The 17,675-nt window shown below is 43.4% G+C and overlaps 1 protein-coding gene across 1 annotated transcript in view; it reads left to right on the top strand.

Moving 5' to 3' along the window:
• CWC27 (CWC27 spliceosome associated cyclophilin) overlaps positions 1–17,675 on the top strand; it is a 252,501-nt gene that overhangs the window by 184,966 nt on the left and 49,860 nt on the right. The window contains exon 13 of the mRNA XM_073584247.1: positions 1,765–1,871. Coding sequence (XP_073440348.1) covers positions 1,765–1,871 — 107 coding nt within the window. The remainder of the gene's footprint in view (positions 1–1,764; positions 1,872–17,675) is intronic.

Here is a 17,675-nt window from a genome sequence, read left to right as displayed (position 1 = left end):
AAGGCAAAAAGCTTACATGGAAAAAAGGCTCCTGAGTCCACGTGGCGTCCACCCCGACGCGCATTTCGGCTTCCGCCTGACCTTTTTTTGGGTGTTTTTCATTGACAATATGACTATGGGGATAGTAATGGAGAGGCGTTTCCATTACGAACTGCTGGGCTTGATGGCTCATGAAAATACAAATGTTACATGAACCCCACTTGCCACAGTGTAAGTGGGAAGAGCCTTGCAAAGCACTTGCTGCGCATTTTCGCGGCGGCTACGGGTTGCTATTTTTAGGCTGGGGGGGCAATATCCATTTCTCCTTATCAGCCTTAGAATACCAGTCCCCAGCTGTTTTTCTTTGGCTTGGTTGGTTGTCAAAAACAGGGGTTGCAGCTGTCAGTTTTGCCGTGCTGGTCATCAAAAATATAAAGACCACGTCATTTTTTATTATCTATAGCGCCGGCTGATGAATACTTCCATCAGCCGATGCCTGCTTTCACTGTTATTAGCGATAACAGGCGTAGGCTTATGGTATTGGTACTCTCTCATCAGCTGACGCCTCTGTGACTGAAGGTAACCTGTCACAGCTGCTGGATCACGCTGTCATCTGACTGCTGATCAGAGGCAGTGTTTGCAACGCTGTTGTGCAGATGACAGCGTGGCAAACAATGGATGTTCGGGTACTGTTCTGGTACCCGAACCAAACTTTTTTTTTTTTTTTTTATCTGTTCGGCCAAACGCACATGAACATTAGCAGCATTGTGGGGTACGACTGAGGAAGTTGCACATGTGAGAATTAGCAGCGTTAAGTGGTACGACTGAGAAACTCACATACATTAGCAGAATATCATGCAACAATTAATTTCTACTGCAATGAAAAATGTTATATTTCTGTTATTAAAGAGAACCTGACAAACCATTAAAGAGAACCTGACAAAACTCTTGATATTTTCTATTTAGTAAATATGAGTATTGCCCAAGAAATGACAGCCTTGAATCACCTATGTTTACCCTTTCCTCTATTATTCTTCCTGCAAATGTAGGAATACACTTAGTTATCATTCCCCATTGCCAAAGAAGACGTGACCCTACATTCTATATCCTTGTCCAATCATTGCTAACAGTGTCTATTACCAAAGGGGAACAGTAATAACACATGCACGCATTTCCAGGAGGCATAATAGAGGAACGGCACAAAGGGAAAAAAAATGCTTCAGAAATGTTTTATCATTGGGAATTCAAATATTTACTAAATCGGACATATCCGGAGAGCTGAAAGGTCCTCCGTAAAGTCTAGGTCAAGTGAATGGGGCAGAACTAGAGTACCAAGCACAACCTATGGATAAGAGTGGTGCTGTTTCTGGACAAAATGAAGATCCTCCTTTTTTTTTTTTTTTTTTTTAGTGGACAGCCTAAGTTATGACATGGGAATATCTATAATCATTACATATCACTTTAATGACCCTTTATACTTTCCCAGTCACTGTAGTAGAGGTTTGGGTTGCATTAAAATCAGTATATGACGGGCGTATGAAGAGTGATGTTTCCCGTCTTTGAGAGCACGCCAGTCCTTACATCATCACAATGGCTTTGATGTTGATGAAGAGAGCGTTTCCCCGAAATAAGTGTCATCGGGTCACATCAGATGCAGATGGTCTGAGAACTTGCGTCTACCCACGGAGTATATAACATATGATCGCCATGATTCACTGACGCAGTTTTCATTACTTATTACTCACAATTGATGGATTCAATCAGAATTTTACTTTCTCGTTTTAGACATTGTCGCTTTTGGACCGTTTTAAATCAAAACTGTCACAGGCGATAACTGACGCCCCAGAAGAGGAGCCAGTGTCCGAGACGGAAGAAGATGATGATAAAGGATGGTAAGGGATCAGGATGGTAATGTAACTGTGCTGAGGCGAACGTATAGTATAGAGTTCTGCTTCTTAATAAGTTTACATAAACTATACTTCTAGCCAGGAGCTTCTTAAGCCCCCGTCACACACAGCGAGATCGCTATAGAGGTCACTGCTGAGTCACAAGGTTTGTGACGCAACAACGATCTCACCAGCAATTTCGCTTTGTGTGACATGTATCAGCGACCGGCCCCCCGACGGGTATCGCTGATCGTTTAGTAATGTCAAGGACGTTTTTTTGATTGTTTATCTCCCGCTGGCCAATACGCATCGCTGCTTGTGGAAGCGGGAGAACATCGATCAGCGAGCTCCCAGAGCTGTAAGCAGATGCTGGGAGCTGGTATCCAAGGTAAATATCGGGTAACTAAGGGCACGCGTTGCTTAGTTACCCGCTGTGTACCTTGGATACCAACGTGCTCGCGCTGGGAGCTGGTATCCAAGGTAAACAGCGGGTTTCTAAGCGCCGCACGCGCTTGTTACCAGCGTCTTCGCTGGTCCTGATCGCCGGTGAGATCTGCCTGTTTGACAGCTCACCAGCGATCATGTAGCAACACACCAGCAATCCTGACAAGGTCATATCGTTGTCGGGATCGCTTTTGAGTCGCTATTTGTGACGGGTGTTTAACATACGCAGGCTTAAACTTTCTGTTCATCTAATTATTTTCTAGACCAGGCATGGTGAACTTCAGGCCCAAGGTCCATTTACAGCCCGTAATGACCTTTTCTCCGGCCCCCAGGTAGATTACTGGGGACCATAGTGCTTGGGCCGGCAACCGTGTTTTGATGGTGACTGGCCATGAGCACATACACGCTGCATATAATACTGAACGCTGAGACGCGTGTAATGAACGGTAACGTCAGGACGTACTTTGTGGGCAGAGTTAGCACACAATTTGTACGGCCCCCGAGGGATGATGTAAATGCACTATTTGGGTCTGATATTCATTTTGCACTCGGTTAATGTTAGTCAATGAGTCTATGGAAAAAATTGGACCACACTTGGATTTTTAGATTTTCACAAACTAACAGAATGGAGAAGATGGAGAAATTTTTTTTTTACATCTTCTCCTCATCCCAGAAAATCGGATCACACTATGATCACAGTCTGATAAAGCCGATCAGAGTGTGATCATAATCAGCTTGATTCTTTCAGATGAGATATGAAATATGGTGGCCAGACCCTAGCCTTAGAATAAGCACTTGGCTGACCTCCATCTTCTCCGACTTCCCCATACACATGGACAGTCGGCTCTGTGAGCGTCCATGTGTTCTCTAAGGGGAGAGAAGGCTACGCTATACTGATCTGATGGAGTAGAAATGGATTGGACGATTATATTTCGGAGACTATAAAGCCCTCTAATCTGAAATAGATTATTGGGGGATCGGTTGGCTGTAGTTAGATGAGTTTGGAGGCGATTAGAGTCTCCCCTTAGCTAGGGGGGTGAGTGTTACGGGTTGCCCTCCCGACATATAAACCTTTCATTTATCTTCATTCGATGGCACGGTCGGCCTTTTAGGTGAATTAGCATCTTTCTCTTTGCCCCATTCATCCCTGCGCCTGGTTTCCTCTGTTACCATTCATTTATTACCCTGGCACACTTTAGTCCAGCTCCTTCCTCCTTTTCAGTGCCACATTCCTCAAACCCCATCACATCCTCCTGTATTCTTTTTCCTGGCATGTCCTCGCCTTCAGCCGGTGTCAGTCAAGTACGCGTAGACCGAGTGCAGGAGGAAGCGCACCGTGACACACAGAATAAACATTTCCTATTAATATATTACAAAAGCGAGCACAGTTAGCGTGCTGTATATATTCTGCTCCACTACCTCTATTGACCTTGGATGTCTGCTCCCGCTAGCAGCCTGATTATTTATTTGGACCCTCCGTGGTTACTTTGCTATGGTACATTGCTGCATATTAGATAGAAAAACATATTATAGGAAGTGTGCCTAGCTGCTGAATTTTTATTTTCCCTGGTGTCATGAAGGAATGTGTTATGTTGCACGCAGCCTTGGGGGGAAGAGCGTATTTCGGCACACTTTATTGGCGATAATTAAAGGTGTAGTTAATTGATTAAGCCTGCCATAATCGTAGCCACTTTGGGATCCTGACCTTTGCATGGACCTTGCTGCGGCACAGACAACGTTCTCGTCGTTCTGGATGCCGTCAGGCCATTTGTGAACCGTATATTCTTTATTTCAATAGAATTTCCTCCGATTGTGGGGTCACAATTAGCATTATAACGTTGCCAAACGCAAGGGTCCGAAATGACCTTCTCGCTATTGGCAGCAAGTGCTTGAAATGTCACAAAGTGTTTCAGGAGCCAGACAAAAAGCGAAGCAAGGTGGTTTTGTGATGCATAGTGATATTGCAGAGGTACATTATGTTCTCCAAGAAGAATGGCCAGCTTGCTATGCCGACCATAGTAGCCGGCAGAGCAACTTCACTTGTGCGAATCTCTTAGACCATGAAGCCCTTTTGTACAATTATACCACAGCTCCAAGAACTTGGATCGGCCATACGGAGGCATCTAAAATGACTGTAAACTTCCATACTGCTTTTAAAGTGGACATGTCTGCTCTTCTGACATGTATGGTTTAGCAAATACTTGTAATTTCCCTCTCTTGTTCCTCCTGGAAGAGTGTGAATGACTTGAGCACGAAGCGGTCTGTTACAGTCAGCATTGAGTGGTCAGTGTCGGAGTCTATAAGGTCACATCGTTTTGACCAGATGAATACTACACTTCGTGGAAGGGTAATGGGGGAGCTGTTATGAAAACCTTCTCCAGCATTGTTTTTGGGGAATGTACATTTTTACTGTAAGTTAGACACGTTGGGAAATGTCTTGGCTCTTCTTTCTTCATTGGAGCATTTAGATATATGTGATGGTAACCAAATATGTGATGGACACCTAATTCATTATGGAGATCTACAGAAAACCATAAAAATTTCTGTTAGGTTCCTTTAATTGGAGAGTTTGGAGATAATCAATAAAAGGAATGGACAAGAGATGAGGTTGGAAAATAAAGGCGTTCACCACTGGTTTGACAGCGTCTTTATTGGCGTATCATGTGCAAGATGAAGACCTGGAGGAACAGAGACGAGCATAGCAGTTTCACGTGAAAACAGTATTCTTCCGGCTCACCAATGACGATGAAGAGCCAGAAGAAGCGTGTTTCATGCGAAACAGCTGTCACTCGTCTGTTCCTCCAGGTCTACGTCTTATGCATGATACGCCAATAAAGAAGCTGTCTTAAAGTAATCAGTGGTGAATGCTGCTAGTTTTCAACCTTCTCTCTTGTCCATACATTAATTTCCATTGTGTAGCTGACCACCACCTTAGGCCACCTTCACGCGTGAGTGTCCAATATGTGTGGTGACAGTTTTAACACATACCAGAGACACGTACACACGCACACCCATTGTAATCTATGTCCATGTCACCCACACTTTGACATGTCTGTTTTTTACAGCAGTACAGATGTCAGTACATCCCGCATACATGCAAATAGATGACATAAGGTGTGACATCCATGTGCACAGTCCGTGTTTTAGGTGTTATACATGTGCATAGATCTAGATTTATAGATATCAGATAGATAGATATGGGGTAAATGGATATCCGCAATATATATAATTAGTGCTTTGCATGTGTTCAACAATTTATTTGAAAAAAATGTTCAAATGCAGCTCTGACGTAGTCCAATGTTCCCCAAACCGGCCCCGGTGATTGCGACTAGCCGTAAAATTACTGCTATTCACAGTCGCCAGATTCTGACAACGATGCTCATCAACGTCACTGATTCAGCAGCACCCGACAACTGATGAGCGTTGACGTCACTTACGGGCGAATGTGAATAAACACTTCCCCTTGAGAAAGCAATTACGCGAAACGAGGCAGCGTTCTGGGCTCATCTATCCTCCCTTACCATGGGTAGCAATATATCTTACACTAAACAGCATATACTGTTTCCAGTTTTATTGTAGGTTTGGGCACTATGATGCTATATCGTTCATGTGGTCTATGTTGTATTTATTGACATTTTTGGATATTGATGGTTTCCCACTATGTCCTCCTTTCTAGATCTTTATTTATACAATAGCTGTTATTTTTTCATATTTTTTAATAGTGTTATTTTGATACTTTATTGGTGGTTTGTGGCTACTCCATCAGTTGATCTTTTTTGTGTTCCCGTTAGCAAAATACTATTTTTGACATTTAAATAGGGGGACCTTGTACGCATGTTCCCAACCTGGATACATATTATGTGCTTTATGAATATTATTTGTCACGCACGGTGAAGGAAAACCAAGTATAACATAAAGGGAAATGGGGAAGGGGGCCCAGACACTAAGGAAGGGATTTGGAGACCCCCTAGGCTGGATCTAATCTCTCCCTAGAACTCCTACTGAGTCCCTATATTGGTTCCTCACCAATCGCCGAGCCAGAACCTGAGGCCCTGAATCTCTCTGGGGCCTAGTCCTGAATAGGGACGGGAGGAGATGCGCCCTAGGCAGTCTCCGCTAAACTAAAGACGGTAAGGTAAGACAAACAGGGGAATACTTAGCTGAATCGCCAGATACGGATACCAGAAGAGGGATTCCAGACACCAAACTGGAGCTTTCTGAGAAGGTCCAACACTCTAGCAAGCAGAAGTGGAAATTAAGCTATTACCCGCACTGGGTCACAGCTGAGCCACTAACTAAATAGATCCAAACTTCTTGGGGCAGGAGGAGGTCGACGCTGGGTCCTAGAGGCAGATGGTTCAGGGAGTAGTCTGTATGGGCAGGCGCTCAGACCTTCTGAGGCCTGACGCAGGATGATAGCCTGTCACCTCCAAAGTGGTCATGACATTATTACAGCCTTTTTATTTTTATAGGAAAGAATGAATTGGGATACCAATGCAAAGGGAGTCTGTCAGCACAAAATGTCTGTTCAAACCAAGCACAGGCGCTCTCTGTGGCTAAACAGTTCGGTGCATGTTCACATCTACTTGTCTTTCTTCTCCCTTCACTGACTGTTATAATGCCAGAACTGTCAATAAAGATGGAAGAGGGTGGCGATACATGGAAAACAAGTAGTTGGAACCTGCTTATCCACGCCAAGGGTGCACTGAGCGCCTATGTTTGAACAGTCATTTTATGCTGACAGCAAAATTCTCTGGTTAGACAAAAAAAATACTTTTGGAAGATTTCTTAGAAACAAAAAATTAACGTATACATATTTGGTATCACAGTATAGTTATGACCTGTACAAAAAATGTTAAATGCAATATAAAATGTACAACATATAAAATAAAAAGTCTGAATTGCTTTTTTTAATTTATTTTCTTACATTTGAAAAAGTATTAGCTAAACATGTACTCTAAATTGCTCATCCTAGAAAGTACAACTTCAGAGTTTCTCAAAAAAAATCCTAACCTTATACTGTACACCAAAGTTTCTATAGGCGTTGAGCCTTGGGAGGGATAAAGGGAACCGGTCAGGATGTTTTTAATACTAAAACTACTTGGCTGTACAGTTGGTTATTTTGTAGTAATCTGATGTGCTGGGAAATCAAGTTCCGAAACCAAAAGCAAATAAAACTGAAAGTACATTGGGGACATGTCCAAAGTGCTCGGCAGCAAGGACACACCCTCAGTGCACATTCAAGCTAATTTGCATGTGGCTTAATGGTTTGATTTCTTAGCGCTAACAAATCCGTGTACTGTAAAACAGGTATCATTTTTAAAGGGAATCTGTCACCAGATTTTTGCCACCTAATCTGAGAGCAGCATAGCGTAGCTGGATAGACCCTGATTTTAGAGATGTGCCATTTACCAAGCTGCTTGCTGTTTTGATAAAATCATTGTTTTATCAGCTGTAGATTATTACTAGAGGACTAGTAAACCTGCTGTCATATAGTCCTCCATATTCATGAGCTCTGTATAACACTGCCCCCTCCACTGATGTACATGGAGGGTGTGCAGACAGATGAATAGGAGGGAGCAGATTCAGAATAATGTTTTGAAAGAGGGAACAGGGGAGCGTTAGTTTAGTGAGTTGAGGTGATAGGCTTGTTTAAAGAAATGTGTTTTTAAAGCACACTTATAACATGGGGCCTAGGTAAGTCGGATCATCTGGGGTAGTGCATTCCAGAGAACTGGCGCAGCACGGGAAAAGTCTTGGTGACGGAGGTGCCAGGTTCAAATTATGGAGAATATTAGTCTTGGTTCAGTTTCAGAATGGAGGGAATGTGTAGGTCGATAGAGATGAGGGCGGATATATAGAGTGATGCAGAACTGTGGAGAGCTTTGTGGGTGAGAGATATGACTTTATATTGTATTCTGTAGCAATGGGCAACCAGTGTAATGACTGGCATAAGGTGGAGGCTTCGGTGAATCTGCTGGACAGAAATATGACCCTGTCTGTTCAGGATGAATTGGAGAGGAGAGTGTTTAGTAAGAGGGAGACCGATCAGAAGAGAGTTGTAGTAGTCCAGACAAGAATGAATAAGAGTGACAGCAAGAGTTTTAGCAGTTTCAAAGTTGAAAAAACATCGAATTCTGGAGATGATTTAAGATGCAGGTGACCTGAACGAGTGAGTGATCGAATGTAGGGAATAAAGGAAAGTGGTGTGCCAAATGTAACCCCAAGACAGCGGGCGTGCTGCTTGGAAGTTATGGTTGAACCCTCCAAGTTAATTTCAATGTCAGGTAGAGTTAGGTTAGTAGAGGGAAGAAACACAAGAAGTTCAGTTTTGGGGAGAGATTCAGTTTCAGATAGAGGGAGGACATTATGTTAGTGACAGTGGACAAACAATGCTTGATATTTTGTATTAGGGTGGGAGTGATATCAGGGGAACAAGTGTATAATTAGGTGTCGTCAGCATAGAGATGGTACTGGAACCAAAATCTACTGATTTGTTTGTCCAATAGGGGCATTATACAGAGAGAAGAGAAGGGGACCTAGCACTGAGCCTTGAGGTACCCCGATAGTAAGGGGACGAGAAGTAAGAGCCAGCAAAAGATACAGTGAAGTTGCGGTCAGAGACGTAGGAGGAGAACCCGGAAAGAACAGTGTCCTTGAGGCCGATAGAGCGGAGCATAGTGAGAAGGAGCTGATGAACCACAGTGTCAAATGCAGCAGAGAGATCCAGGAGAATCGGCAGGGAGCAGTGACCATTAGATTTAGCTGTTAATAGATCGAGACTTTAGTGAGGGCAGTTTCAGTACAGTGCAAGGAGCGGAAACCAGATTGTAGTGGATCAAGAAGAGAGTGATCTTAGAGATGAGGATCAAGAAGAGAGTGATCTTAGAGATGGCGGATTAGACAGGAGAGGACCAAGCGTTCCAGGAGTTTAAATATGAAGGAAAGATTAGAAACTGGTCTATACAGTAGGGGTTATGATGGCATGTTTAAATGAGGAGGGAAAGATAACCGAAGAAAGAGAGAGGCTTAATATTTTAGGTGAATGGTGACAACCAGTGAGAGAGACTGCAGGAGATGTGAGGGAATAGGGTCACTGTTGCAGGTTGTGCGCCGAGAAGAAGCAAGGAGCTTGGTAACTTCTTCTTCTGTAACAGGCTTGAAGTGTAGCAGTGAAGGGGATCCATGTACTGTGGAGATTGGGCAGAAATATCCTGATGGATGTGGTGGATTTTTTTTTTTTTTTCACTAGGAAATGAGTGGCCAGATCCTCACCGCTGAGGTTTGTGATAGGGGCCTGTGCTTTATGTAGCAAAAACCTGCTGACTGATTACTTTAAGGTTGTTCTAGGACTGCCATATCACTAATTTTATTATTGAAACTGATAGGTTTCCTTTAAGCCATAATCTTTTCCCAGTGAGTTGATCAGTATGAAGAAGGTTGTAGTTATTTGTGTATTCGTACAGGGGAGATTTTTTTTGTCTCCTATTGTGTCTGGTATGTTCATTCCTCTAGGTCTAGGCTGCGATTGTCCACGGACAGCGATAACATTCTAGTAGTCAGACTGTAGACAGTCGGGCACATTCTCTTTGGTTGACCAGCCCGTCATGTTTACATTTTTGGTCGAGCCTTTCCATTGGCAGGGCTTACATCAGGCATTTTGATCCTTTTTTCGCAGTTCTTAACTGTTTCTTTATGCAAAACATTTAGAAACCCGATTCTTCAGTAAACATTGTGTGTAGTGTCTGATAATCGTTACCAGATTGTGCTGTCTAACATGGCATTTAAGGAAGTGTTATTAGCAGATCTAAAAAGGAGATACCAAACAAAAGTGTTCGCCATTGAAATGTCTGAGGAATCCAAAGGAGACTGCCAGATATTGTGGAATTTTGTGGCAGTCTGGCAGGGGTGATAACATGTACCTGTCTGCAGCTCGGCATCCATAGTTAGCTGTCAGCCACAGACATCCTGTCTCGCCTTCTAGAACATGGAGCATTCCATAGACTGGAGTCTTGCTGATGTGTTTGGGTCAAATCATATTAAATCATGAAGGCCTACTATACAAAAATATGGTCACAACCTTACGGAAGTTACTTTTATCTAAAGATATAGCAAGATTAACGGGCATATGTCAGTAGGGTCACCCCTCCGAAACATCTGTTTGGACTTGTGAGTCATAGGAAGCTGATTAAAATGATACCTTGGAGACTTCCTGTTCCCGTGCCGCCATGTGCAGACGCATGTGAGGGAGCTCCTGCTGACCGCCGCAAATACTCTGCATTTACACAGAGCCCTGACTCACAAAAGGTACTGGGATAATCGTGAGACCGTCCGCAACATGGATTGGTTTGTCACAAGAGGCGCAGGGAAGGCACAGAGGGAGTCGGAGGAGGCCTCCAGAGTGGGAGCACAGTAATGGCGACGGAGACACAGGCACAAACAGGGCAAGCACATGAGGAGATAGAATGGGAGGAGGAAGCCCCAGAGAAAGAAGGAAATTTCAGCCAGGGGGAGACAGGAGGCACATTGGAAACGCAGCTACATGCTCATGGCTCATTAAACTTTAAACAACTAGCAAAAGAAATGGCATCATACCTTGCTGAAGACTTTAAGCAGGCAGTGGCTGACATGATCCAATCTACCACTAAAGAGCTGCAAAGCAAGATGACTCATCAGGAGCAGAAACTGCAGGAAGCCGAGCAGAGAATCTCTGAGGTGGAGGACAAAGTTATTCAGCTAGAAAAACAAGTCAGTGACTTAAAGAACAAAGCCTCCTACACTGGATAAACTAGAGGATCTGGAGAATAGGTCCCGCAGAAGCAATCTGAAAATGATAGGCCTCCCAGAGACAATAAACACACAGCAGCTAAATGATATCTATGAGGTGGAATTGCCAAAAGCACTGGGACTGTCCTATAACTGCAGAGTGGAGCGTGCACACAGGATAGGCCCCCCAGAGAGGCCTCTGAGGCTGAGAGGGGCAGGGATAAACAGAATAACAAGGAAGCTCAGAGACCACCCAGGCAGTGGCAAATTACTTGAACTTTAAAGATAAGGAAGAAATACTCAAGGCTTATAAAGGAAGAAGGCAACCACTGATAATTCAGGGACATAAAGTCCTTTTATTTGGAGACTATTCAGCAGAGGTGACACGGAGAAGAAGGGCATTCAGCGAAGCATGCACTCTGCTGTTTAAACGCAACATTAGATTCCAGCTAAACTACCCAGCAACGCTGCGTTTTACAAGAGATGGTGTGATGAGGTCATTTACAGATCCCAAGGAGGCCATGAAAATTATATCCCAGCAGCAACCTTCATCTGGCCAACCATCACCTGAAAATACCAGACAGGGGGAGATGCTGAGGACGAGAGGGGGAGACCCTATTCCTATAGCCTGAGGTTGGATTTGCATTTGGAAGGAGATAATGAAAGCGAGACAATGGCTAAGGAACAAAGAACCCCAATGACAAGGGCGTTCAGGAAGAACCAAACAAGACAGAGTACTAAATGATCTAATGCTTATGAGAATGTGTCAAGATTTATCCTGGGGTCACCATAAGTGAAAAGTATGACTGGAAATACCTCACATGATAATATGAAGAACAAAGGGAGAACATTTTGTGGTCCAGGTTGAGCTACAGAAAGACTACTTACACTCCCAATCACCTAAAATAGGAAGACGTACAGTAATAAGGGATATCATCTGTACAAAACTTACAAATTTACGTGTATATTCACCTGACCGAGTCAATATCAGACGGAACTATGTATGTTCAAAGAATTCTATTTTTTTTTATTCTTTTCCCATCTTATTTCTTTTAACAAGTTCTGTCGGACCGAATGGAGAATTTGGGGTGCTGATTTAATTGGTCTGCAAGCTGATTATACTGGCTGACGGCGAATTTGTGACTTCCAGGTTTATGAACATTGTGAGGTTTTCACAACAAAAAGACATATATAAAGTTGGGATAATGATGACCAGATGTGATGTGTATACTAGGTAGAAGACAAGATCTTCATTGAATGTTGATGGGAGTATTTTGTGTTAAATTAAGATATCTTCCAGGGGGAAAGTATCATACAAATGCTAGGTTCACATTGGGAGATATTGCTTGGGAGGATGAAGGGGGTCGGAGTAAAGTATTCTTATACCTCTCTGACATCAAAAAGGAGAGATGGAGAAGGACTTTAAGATAATATGGTTGTGAGTATTAAGATGTTAGGAAATTGGTATGATAAATTAAGGGAAATGGATGTTGATCTAAGATTTCAGAGTTTCAAGGTTACATGAGGGTCAGGGCTCGGATAGAGAATGGATATAAATAGGTACAACATGATAAATATAGGATAATAGGCGGCCGGGAAATTGTTTCTCTTTTGGTTTGGATAATGGCGGAAAAAAGAGACGTCAACAAAGAGGTTGTTATATGGAGAGAGCGTGAGATGAGAAGGGGGGGGGGAAGGGAGGGAAGTTAAAGTTCATGAGCCCACTGCTATTGTACTAATTAATTTATTACTGACTGAGATGACATTGACAGGTAATCCATACCTAAGAGGGAGAAGCTTCACACGTCCTCGCAGAAGAAACCATTTTGCAATTAAAAATGATTAGCTTAATAACATGGCATATAAAAGGGTTGCGCTCACCACATAAAAGGATGTTGATACTTCGTCACCTGAAAAGACTGAAAGCAGATATAGCCTTGCTTCAGGAGACAGACTTGAGTAAAGAAGACTTTTTAGAATGAAGAAATTATGGGTGGGAGAAGTTTATGGTTCTAGCTCGGTAGACAGAAAAGCAGGAGTCCTAATACTTATACATAACGCATTGGCACACAGAGTTTTATCCTTTAGTAATGGACCAGGAGGGTAGGGTAATCTGTTTGAAATTAGAGATAAATAATGAGAGTATTACCCTGTACAATATATATGCCCCGAACATAAATCAAAAGAAATTTTTTATGTCCTTACAGAACAAAATACTGGCTGATAGTGGTAACAACATAATCATAGGAGGAGATTGTAATGAGGTGCTTAAGGAGTAAGAGGACAAAAAAGTGAGCTTAATAAGATTAAATCCAGGAGAAGGGAAGAGATATAGGGGGGAAAAAGGTTATTTGGAAGATATGATATTGAATTGGCAGCTGAAAGATGCGTGGAGAACGTCACACCCTATGGATCGGGAATTTTCACATTACTCTCATGCACACAAGACATGGTCGAGAATAGACATGTTCTTTGTGTCAGATAAGATACTACACAAAATGTGTGATGTCAATACTGAGGACATGGTGATATCTGATCATAGTCCTATATCTCTAGACCTAGCTGACGCACATCAGAAAGGGACGGACTATCTATGGCGATTCCCAGGAAACATGACAAAAGAGCAGGATTTTGTGAAACGGATGGGGGAATGGTGGACAGAGTTTGCAATGTATAATGAGGAGCACAAACCTAACCCTAGACTATATTGGGAAACAGCGAAGGTGGTGATAAGGGGAAACATCATGGCTTACACGCATAGAATAAAAAAAACTAAAAAAAAAGAGCAGTACTTAGCAGCAAGCAGCGAAGTTAGGAGCAGCTATACAAAATATAAGAACTCACTACTGGATGAGGATAAAGATAAATGGATGCGAGTCAAAAAAAGTTTTGAAGAATGGGCAGAAAAAAGAGAGCAATTATATAGAAATCACTGGGAGGTAGAATTAAATAGGTGTGGTGACAAAGCAGGGATTATACTGGCTAATTTGGCTAGGGGAAGATATGTGGGTACATCTATAATGGCAATTAGAGATAAAAAAGGACAACGACTGACTAATCCCAAAGATATAAACAGAGTGCTGGGCAAATTCTGTGCTAGGTTATACAAGGATGAGGATCATCAAGGTGTAGCGTGGGAGACATGGCTGGGTAGAGTTGATATCCCTAAACTGACGGAGGAGGAATTACAGGATTTAAATGGCTGTATCACGGAGGAAGAAATTAGTATGGCAATAAAAGGACTGGGGGCCAATAAGGCTCCAGGGCCCGATGGCTTTAATGGTTCATTTTATAAGGCGCTGAGTGAGAAAATAGTTCCCACGCTTAAAGATTTATATAATCACATTTTGCAAGGGGAAGCTATGTCAGAAGGGATGAATACAGCCTACAAAAAGCTCCCAAAGGGAGGGAAGGATTTGGAAGACCCTTCGGGATATAGACCGATATCATTAATAAATCAAGATGTTAAACTTCTCTCAAAAATATTGGCAGACAGGCTGGCTAGGATACTGCCTAGATTGATATCAAAGCAACAAACAGGTTTTGTCAAGGGAAGATCAGTCGTTACTAATATAAGGAAAGCCATGTTATTGCTAGACAAGATTAGAGGGAAGCATTTGGATAAGGGAGAGGATCCTACTATGGTCACACTGGACGCAGAAAAAGGGTTCGATAATGTGAGGTGTTGGATAAAATAAATCTGGTAGGTCCGTTTAGACAATTTTTGGCGGTACTATATCAGAATCCCAAAGCAAGGGTATACACGCCAGGGTTTCTCTCAGATGCCTTCGAGCTGAAAAAGGGAACTAGGCAGGGGTGCCCGCTGTCCCCATTACTGTTTAATTTGGCGATAGAACCTATGTCGAGATATGAAAGTGATTGCAGTTCCTACAAAGGGATAAAGGTGGGAAATGAGACAGTCAAAAATGCCCTATTTGCAGATGACATAACTCTGTTCATGAACAACCCAGAGGAAGATCTCCCTATGTTGCTGCTTGAAATTGAAAAGTTTGGAAAATTCTCGGGCTTTCGTTTAAATAAGACTAAATGTGAAATTCTGTTCATGAGGAGTGAGGTAAAACGTGGCCAGGAGAGTAATATAATGGGTATCCCAAAAGCGACAACATATATAAAGTACTTGGGAATATATTTGGGGAGAACGCCGAAACAGATTTATGATCTCAACTATAAGCCTATCATAGACAAAATAGAGAAGGAGTTGGAGAGGTGGGGAAATCTGCCCCTCTCGCTGCTGGGTCGCTGCCACCTAATCAAGATGACAAGCTTTGCGAGGTTACTGTACCCAATGTTAATTCGTCACGCAGATCTTCTCAGATTAAACAGGGCCTTTTCTAAATTCATCTGGAGGGGTAAAAGAGCGAGATTGGCTATAAGAACTCTAATGCACACAAAGGAGGGAGGGGGAGTGGGATTGCCAAATATTAGGGGATATAATTTATCGTGATTAATGAGGAATGTAATGGACTGGATAAAAAAAACGGGGCGATATACTGACTACAAATTGGAAACGGAATTTTGGGGTTTGTGGGACCTGACGGCGCTGCTGCATACGCCGCTGTCACACATACTGCCAAACATTAAATATTCGGTAATATGTAAAGATACCATTGCCACATGGAAGGCAGTAAGAAAAAAACTAAAAATGTCGTGGAGAGTGTCGAAACACCTGAATCCTTGGGCATTTCCTGCCTTTAGATTAGGAAGAGAAAATAAATTATACACAGAGTGGTTGGGGAAAGGTATACAGACGTTGGGGGACTTACATCTACAAGAAGGTCGCTGGTTGACGGGATTGGACGTGATGGACAAATTTGAGCTGCCGAGACTTCATTTGATGTTATATAGTCAATTAAAGCATTATGTATTAGACCTCCTTCAGGATGTGAGGAAGGAAATCGATTCAGAAATATGGGAGGACTTGGTTACCAAAGACATTGGCGAAATATCTATCACCTCAATATATGGGATGCTGAGGGACATATTACGCCCTTCAGGGAAGGGCAAAATATTTCACAAATGGGAAAAACATATACATGATGAAGAACTTGAGCATAAGATTCTGCGGGGCTGGGAGTTGGTAAGAAAGCATATCATCAATGAGCAATGGAGAGATAGTCAGTTCAGAATAATGCATAAAACAATATGTGGCTTCAGTATACCTCCGACTCCACAGAATCCTGATAGGCAGACAAGCTGCCCAAAATGTACAATGCCCAAAACAGACACAGAACATGGATTGTGGTCTTGTCCCAGGACTCAAGAACTCTGGTTAAAAGTCCAGGATATGTATCTGAAGATATGTGGGATATGGGTAGAAGTGGATCCATTGTGTTGGTTGTTTCACTTTACGACAGGTAAAACAAGAGGCGGACGGCTACATGACTTGTTTCACACCATTGCAATGGTGACAAAACGTCTAATTCTGCAACACTGGCTAGCTAAAACACTCCCAGGGGGTAAAAGAGATCAAGGAAGGTTTAACATCGGTCTTATTTTTGGAAAAAAGGGAAACGGAAAGAAATAAACATAAAATGACAAAAAAAAAATGTAAAAAATGGAGAGTGTTTATAGAAACGTCACTGACCACCAGAGAAATTCAAGACTTAATGAGCGCCTTTGTGGATTCGGAGTGGTATCTATTAGAGGATTTGAGTGGTAATCTGGGTAAACTGAAATGTGTTATATGGAGGACTAGATTATGGCCAGATGCTATCGCATCGGGAGGATGCGATAGCATCACACCTCTTGCCATGTTAACCCTCAACACACACACTCCTCAACACACACACTCCTCAACACACACTCCTCTCACCTTTCACCATCTCCACTCACTCTTTCACTCCACATACGACCCCTTCTCTCACTCCATCTCTCATACTCACGCCGTCATCGCCGCTGCTCCACGATCCCCGACATCATCTTCCGCCGGCGCCATCCTGGATCCAGACGTTGTCCACGCCGGCGACATGTTCTTGCGGCGACGCTATCTTGAGTATCGTGAAATCCCGCGGTAGTCAAGATGGCGTCGCCGGAAGAACATGTCGCCGGCGTGGACGACGTCGGGATCCAAAATGGCGTCGGCGAAATCTCGCGAGTTTTCGCCGACGCCATTTTGGATCCCGACGTCGTCCTCGCCGGCGACATGTTCTTGCGGTGACGCCATCTTGACTATCGCAGGATTTCGCCGATCCAAAATGGCGTCGCCGCAAGAACATGTCGCCGGCGTGGACGACGTCGGGATCCAAAATGGCGTCGGCGAAATCTCGCGAGTTTTCGCCGACGCCATTTTGGATCCCGACGTCGTCCTCGCCGGCGACATGTTCTTGCGGCGACGCCATCTTGACTATCGCAGGATTTCGCCGATCCAAAATGGCGTCGCCGCAAGAACATGTCGCCAGCGTGGACGACGTCGGGATCCAAAATGGCGTCGGCGAAATCTCGCGAGTTTTCGCCGACGCCATTTTGGATCCCAACGTCGTCCTCGCCGGCGACATGTTCTTGCGGCGACGCCATCTTGACTATCGTCGCCGCAAGAACATGTCGCCGGCGTGGAGTACGTCTGGATCCAGGATGGCGCCG

Source organism: Dendrobates tinctorius, unplaced genomic scaffold (genome assembly GCF_039654945.1).
Source record: "Dendrobates tinctorius isolate UK_male_01 unplaced genomic scaffold, ASM3965494v1 ptg000083l, whole genome shotgun sequence".
Taxonomy (NCBI): domain Eukaryota; kingdom Metazoa; phylum Chordata; class Amphibia; order Anura; family Dendrobatidae; genus Dendrobates; species Dendrobates tinctorius.
Note: the sequence above shows the minus strand (reverse complement) of the source record. Positions and strands in the feature narration are given on the sequence as shown.